Source organism: Equus przewalskii, chromosome X (genome assembly GCF_037783145.1).
Source record: "Equus przewalskii isolate Varuska chromosome X, EquPr2, whole genome shotgun sequence".
Lineage (NCBI taxonomy): Eukaryota > Metazoa > Chordata > Mammalia > Perissodactyla > Equidae > Equus > Equus przewalskii.
In genome coordinates this window covers 39,902,670-39,909,793 of record NC_091863.1, presented here as the reverse complement: position 1 = coordinate 39,909,793, position 7,124 = coordinate 39,902,670, and the positions used below count along the sequence as shown (strand labels likewise).

The 7,124-nt window shown below is 53.0% G+C and overlaps 1 protein-coding gene across 1 annotated transcript; it reads left to right on the top strand.

The window, feature by feature from the left end:
* The first annotated feature begins 7 nt into the window (after positions 1-7).
* On the top strand, positions 8-6,954 carry PIM2 (Pim-2 proto-oncogene, serine/threonine kinase). Its single transcript, XM_070604683.1, has 6 exons — positions 8-2,116; positions 2,257-2,366; positions 3,093-3,143; positions 4,644-5,016; positions 5,515-5,691; positions 5,790-6,954. Exons 1-6 carry the CDS (start codon positions 2,056-2,058, stop codon positions 5,951-5,953), a joined length of 936 nt encoding a protein of 311 aa, XP_070460784.1. The 5' UTR covers positions 8-2,055; the 3' UTR covers positions 5,954-6,954.
* The last annotated feature ends 170 nt before the right edge of the window (positions 6,955-7,124 follow it).

Genomic DNA, 7,124 nt, shown 5'->3' with positions numbered 1-7,124 from the left:
TCTATTTATGAATATGTCTTTACTCCTTCCCCACTAACTGTACTATCAACTTCCTGGGCAAGAGCTATGATGCCTGACTTATCTGTGTATCTCTAATATCTGCATCCCCGCCAGGGCCTGGCAGGCTTACAGTAGACCCTGAATAAATGTTGGATGAATAAGGGAGAATACATGTCTGTATTTGCTTTTTGAGTGTTGCCTATGTGTGTGTGACTGTAGTGAGTCCAAGTTTTCATGCACTTCTCAGTGTCTAGTCGTGTGTGTGACGAGGGCTTGTTTCCAGGTGTGTCAGATGGTGACTGAGTGTGGGACTCTATCTCTGACAGTTTGTGTCTGTTTCTGAGAAAAGTGCATGTCTGCGTGGGTCTGTCTGTGACAGCGCATCTGTGGTTTCTTTCTGATGGAGTGGATGTCCGTTTGTATTCCTGTGACAGATTCTGGGTAGCTATTTCTGGACAGTTTCAGTGACAATGCTGCATGTCTGCTGGTGTGTGTGTATATGTGACTGGGTCTGTCCATGTCTGTGTTTGTGACACTGCCCATCTATGTGGCTCAGTCACGAGTACATGTTGGCCTTTGGAGCGATGCATGTGTGTCTTTGGAGCGATGCATGTGTGTCTTTGGAGCATCTGTGTGTCTTCCTGTGACAGACTCTGGGTCTCTCATTTCTGGGACAGTACAAGTCTTTCTGTGACAGTGCATCTCTGACAGTGCCAGCATCTGTGACAAGTTCTGGTGGTGTGTCTGACAAGGACATTTCTGTGTCATTGTCACATGGCAGTGTAGGTGTATGTGAATCTCTCTGGAATGCCTGTCTTTTTGTAACTGTATCTCTGGGTGTCATTCTGGGACATAACTTTTTCTGGCAGCATGCCTGCCTGACAGTAGATGTGTCTCTGTGACGGTGCATATCTGCATGTGTGTCTAGGACAAGTTTACATGAATGTGTCTGACAGTACATATGTGTGTATCTCATATGGTACTTCTGTGTGTGTGTCTTGGAGTGCATGTCTGCCTGCAGCGTGAGGCCTATTTTTCCCAAATTTGTGACTGAGGATATTTTAGCTCTGCGAGCTCTCTGTTTCTCTCTCATCTGGAGGCACACCCCCAAACCACCACCACTCTGGCTTGCTCCCACCCCCTGCCGTTCCAGATTCTAGACCTGCTGACTGGGCTCACGGCCAGATTTAGCCAGGTCTGTCTAGGTTACGGGCTCCAGAAACACCCCACAGGCCGCTGCCTCCAGGCGTGGGAACGCTGCCTTTGACCAGCGCATCCTCCGCGGTGGTGGTTAGGGGGGTTACCCCTCCCTGGCAGCTGGACAGGTTCTTCCAGGATTCTCAGCTTCAGTTTTGGGTCGGAGGCCGCCGGTCGCCTAGAGGGCTCTGGTCCTGGGTGAGGAGCACTCCTAGGAGAGAGGGTCCAAGCCACAGGCCCAGATTCTTAGAAGCCAGGCCTGGCGTTATCTCCGCGCTAATCTCGAGGCAGTGGCGGCAAACCAACTTCCTAGGAAAGGAGGCGGTGCAGTTATTTTTTTAAGTTTATATCTATATATACACACATGCACACACATATATAAAAACAACCCCGCGCAACAACCAAAACAAATGCGGTTGCTGCAAAGGGATTCCCAGAACCAGCTTCCTCTTCGCCCGCCCCCCTCGTTTGCATGCAGGCCCCGCCCCCGCGGAAGATCCGGGGATGTATTTGCATAAGGGGGTACTTGAAGCGTTGAGGGTGGTATGCAAATAGGGACTGGCTCCGATTGGCTGGGGGACAGCAGGTGCCTCGTCCGGATTGATCAAAGCCAAGTAGGCGGGGCTGTCGCCCGGGGCGACTCTCTCGGGAGGCGCGTGCCCCGGCTCAGTAGCGTTGGGGCTGGCGCGCGCGGCGAATCTTAACATTGCGCCGTTTGCAGGCGCTTCTGGGCCACCAGTTTCCCTACCTTCCACCCTGGCGCCCCCCAGTCCTGGCTCCCCGGCCTCGCTGCCCCGGGCGTCCACGCCCTGCGGGCTCAGCGGGCTCAGCGGGCTCAATCTGCGCAGCGCCTCCTCCATGTTGACCAAGCCTCTGCAGGGGCTCCCGGTGGCCCCCGTGACCCCCACGACGCCGCCAGGTGAGCGAGGCTCCCCTACCGCGACTAGGCCAGGAGGGCTGAAGTGGTTGAGGGCTGCGCGAAGGGAGGGGAAGAGGGGAGAGGGTCGCGGCCGGGCTTAGCACGCCGCCACCCTGAATTCCTCGTCTCCGCCTGCGTAGGAGGCAAGGATCGGGAAGCGTTCGAGGCCGAGTACCGACTCGGCCCCCTCCTGGGTAAGGGCGGCTTTGGCACCGTCTTCGCAGGACATCGCGTCACAGATCGACTCCAGGTATTCACCACGAGGGTCTTGGGAGGATCAGGTGTGCGCATGGCGGAGGCGGGAGTCCCGGGGCTGGGATGCTAATTGACCAGGGAATGAGCTTACAATGGTGTGTGTGGTAGGGTCATGAGGACCAGGATCCGGGTTGCTGGGGGTGTTCGAGGGTGCACGCGCGCGTGCGCGCGCGCGCGTATGTGTGTGTGTGTGTGTGTGTGTGGCGGTCCAGGTGGGTATGTGGGGGATAGGGGGGTTCAGGGCAGGGCGTCTGGAGGTACAAAGAGTGAGACGGGGGAGTGCGGGTCATGAGGTCTCTAGACCCTGGGATTCGGGGAATGTGTTTATGTGTGAGAAGACGGGGACCTAGAGCTGAGATTTTGGGGATTTTGGAGGCAGGTGTCGAGTGTGGAGTCGAGAGGCCCAGGACCCCGATACAGAGTTGGGGTGTCCTGGAGCTGGATGGGAAGATCGAGGGCTTGGGGTGTTTAGGAAATTCGGAACTCAGGACCTGGAGTCCTGAGTGAGGGGTCCTGAAGCCTGAGAAGGGAGAGCCCAGGGCCAATGATGGTGAGAGAGGTGAACTTGGTTCTGGAGATTTGGAGGGCAGGGGAGAAGCCCCAGCTCATTTTGGGTTGGGTGTGGTGTGGTTAGGACCAGAAAGACTAGGGTGAGGGTCAAGACTGGGAGGGGCCTGGGGGGGTTATCTGCTGGCCCCCTCACCTCAGCCCTCCTCTCCAGGTGGCCATCAAAGTGATTCCCCGGAATCGTGTGCTGGGCTGGTCCCCCTTGGTGAGTATCTTTGGAGTCCTTCCCGACCTGGCGACGCCATTTCTGGCGATGGACTCACCCCCTTGCCTTTCTACGCTTGTATGACTCCTTGGGCCCTGTAACGGTGAGAACACTCCTACCAGCCCATGTTTATTCCCCTGTGGTGCCATCCACACCTCCATGCAGTTCTGACTCACCCCAATTCCCCTAGAGCCCTGGATTCTCCCCTCCGACCCCCCTTTCTCATCTTCCCTCCAAACGCTGCCTCAGGGGCTGCCCGCAGGGCATGCTGGTGGGGAAAGGGGGGCAGAGGTCACTGGTTGCCATGGTGACGGTGGCTGCTTCTCTTCTGCCGTTGGAGCGCTAACGGACAACAGGGCGGGTCTGGGCAAGTTGTAGAGGCGGGAGCGCCCCCTGGCGGCCTCTGGGAAGCCTGCGCCTGCGCAGCCTGTGAGACTCAGAGGGAGACACTGCGCCTGCGCAAGCGGCATTTTCATCACCGTGAGAAAACCTGTCTGAGGCTGTGCAAGTCAGTGGCCTGGCCAGGAGAGGGCCCCACCTCAGGCAGGAAGGCGGCTTCTGGCAGTCTCTGTGCCCGTGCAGGGCTTCTAGAGTGGGGCTGCTTTTGTGGCCAGTAACATTTATTATGCCTTTTATTGAGCACCAACTGAATGTCACAGCCATTGCTTCATTGTAAAAGCTTACAGTGTTCCAAGTCTCACTAAATACTTTCAGTCAGCATGGTTCTAGGTGCTTGGTGACAGTGACAAAATATCATATGACAGCATTATTGAGTTCTTACTTTGTGCCAGTACCTTTGCAATTAATAACTTTCAGCTATTTAACAAATGTATATTGAGCATCTGCTGTGTGCCAGGCACAGTTCTAGGCACTTGGCAAAATATTAGATTTATTGAGAGCTCATTTTATGCTAGGTCCTTTTCTACTAGTTGTTTTCACCTATTTAAAAAATATATATTGAGCCCTACCCTGTTACCCAACACTGTTGTTAGCGCTTGAGCTGTGTCAGTGAACAAAACAGACAAACCATTACACGGTAATATTATTTATTGAGTGCTAACTCTGTGCCAGACTCTGCTATAAAGTGCTTTTATCTATTTAGCAAACATTAATTGAGCACCTGCTGTGTGTAAAGTACTCTTCTCTCTCTGGAGATGTCATTGAACAAAACAGATAAAATATTACACAGTACTGTTCATCAGTTGCTGCTTCTGCTGAAGACCTTTTGTTAAGCACCACTTTCATTTATTCTTCAAGTATTTACTGAGCTCCTATGTGCATAGGCATGAGCATAGGCTTTTGGCTCAATTCACCTTCCCAATGGCCGTGTGAGTTTAAGCCCTTAAGACCAGGAAACTGAGGCCCAGGGAGGAAAGTGGATTGCTCAAGGCCACACAGTCAGGAGGCTGAGGGGCTCTGATTTAAGTTCCGGTGAGAAGTCAGCCTGAGAGCTGCTGGCCTGATGTGTGTTCTCTTTTCTCTCCCTGCTTCCCCCCACAGTCAGACTCAGTCACATGCCCACTAGAAGTGGCCCTGCTGTGGAAGGTGGGTGCAGGTGGTGGACACCCTGGTGTGATTCGCCTGCTTGACTGGTTTGAGACACCAGAGGGCTTCATGTTGGTCCTTGAGCGGCCTTTGCCCGCCCAGGATCTCTTTGACTACATCACAGAGCAGGGCCCGTTGGGTGAAGGCCGAAGCCGCTGCCTCTTTGCCCAGGTAGTGGCAGCCGTTCGGCACTGCCACGCCCGTGGAGTTGTCCATCGTGACATCAAGGACGAGAACATCCTGATGGACCTCCGCCGGGGCTGTGCCAAACTCATCGATTTTGGTTCTGGTGCCCTGCTTCACGATGAACCCTACACTGACTTTGATGGTAAGCCTTCCCTAAATCTCAGTGGGGAGATTTTTTTACCCTTTATCTTTATGACCTCTTGACCTTTGACCTCCAGTGCTAAGGTGTCCTGTAACCCTTGATCTATAATACACCTTTATAAGCTTCTCGATTTTTAACATTGAGGACTCTCAAGCCTTGCCCCCTGATAAAGTCCATCTTCTGACAGTGCCCTGACCTTGTTCTGGGCTCTTACTCTGCTGAGGGGATCCTGTTATTATCCTGAGTGTTCTTTTTCTGGGAAGGGGATCCTACTTTTAAGTGCTTTAATCTGTTGAGGGTAATCTGCTGTTATCTTAACTGCTCTTTTTCTGGTGATGAGATCCTGCTGTTCTATTTAAAGAGCTCCTATTCTGGTAAGGGGACCCTGCTCATACAGTGAGTTACTTAATTCTGGTGAGGGGAGCCTACTTTCTGGGGAGGGTGGGGTGGGAAGAAGGACATTATCAGAGAGTGGTCTAACCTCTGGCTTGTGTTCAGGGACAAGGGTGTACAGCCCCCCGGAGTGGATCTCTCATCACCAGTACCACGCGCTCCCAGCCACTGTCTGGTCACTCGGTATCCTCCTCTATGACATGGTGTGTGGGGACATTCCCTTCGAGAGGGACCAGGAGATTCTGGAGGCTGAGCTCCACTTCCCTGCCCATGTCTCCCCAGGTGAGGCCCTCACTGGCCCCAGCCCAGTGGACTCCGTCCCTCCCAGGGACTGGTGCCCGCAACCTACTGCTAATCTCCTGTGTGCTTCTGCTCTGCAGACTGCTGTGCCCTAATCCGCCGGTGCCTGGCCCCCAAGCCCTCTGCCCGACCCTCACTGGAGGAGATCCTGCTGGACCCCTGGATGCAGACACCAGCCGAGGATGCACCCCTCAATGCCCCCAAAGGAGGTCCCACCCCTTTGGCCTGGTCCCTGCTGCCCTAGTCCTGGCCAGGCCCCCACTAGTTGGAATAGCCATCCCACGGCCATGCCACAGGGATAGATGGACATATGTTGATCTGGTTTTACAGGTCACTAAAAATTCAGTGTTACTAGGGTCAGAGATTGGGGATCAAAGGTCAGAAGACATAAGCCAGGTCTGCCCAGTCCCCATCCCAATCCTGCTAAGGAGCCTTCCTCCCAGAATTTATGGTTTCTTATTCTGGAGAGGGGACTTCCTTCCTTCTCATTTTGCTAAGGGTGTTTATTTGGTTGAAGTTACTTTTGTTCTGAGCCCCAGGACACTTATTCTGATGAGTTGTAACCCCTATACTGGCACCTCCTGCCACCACCACACAAACTTAGTTGAAATGCTCTCACTTGGGCAAGGGTGCTTTCCTTCCAATACCCTAGCAGCTCTTATTAGCAAAGGGACCCTTTCCCCAAGCCCAGGGTCTCATATTCAGTGAAGCTGCTTGCCTACCTCAGCCCAGGGTTGCTTATTCTGGGGGAGGTAATGCCCTATTGTTATCCTGGGGTTATTAGTGGTTTTTTTTCTTTTTCTTTTTTTTGGTGAGGGGACCCTACTCTGTTATCCCAAGTGCTCTTATTCTGGTGAAGAGAACCCTACTTCCATGATTTGGGAAGAAATGGGAGATGGACACCACCAGAGTCCACTAGGATGGGGTGGATGGTTTTTTGAGGGATGGGGTGGGGGAAATAAGTCTTGTTGTTTGTTCTCCTGGGGCCCTCCCTCTCCACCTTTTTCAATTCTTGCTGCCTCCTTCTGAGCCAGGATTGTCCAGTTGCTGAAATGTAAATACTTATGTATTAGGCGGAGGGGAGCACCAACTGTGTCCTCCTCTCCCTTCTCCCTCTGCCTGGGTTATTTAAAAAGCCATGTGTGGAAACTCACTATTTAATAAATGTAATAGAATCAGAAGCGACTGGCCATTTGTAGATGCAGCAAGGAAACCCACTATTTAATAAACGTAATAGAATCACAAGTGACTGGCTGTTTGTAGATGTTGTGGGGCATTTGTGTATGCTGAGCCAAGAGGGAGATGAACTGGATCTCCTCTGCCTTCAGGAAGCCTCAGTCTTGTGGTGCCATCCTAAAGATGTTTTATCGGTTCATTTCAGCAGGACCACAAAGAAAAACTGTTGACCACTCCCC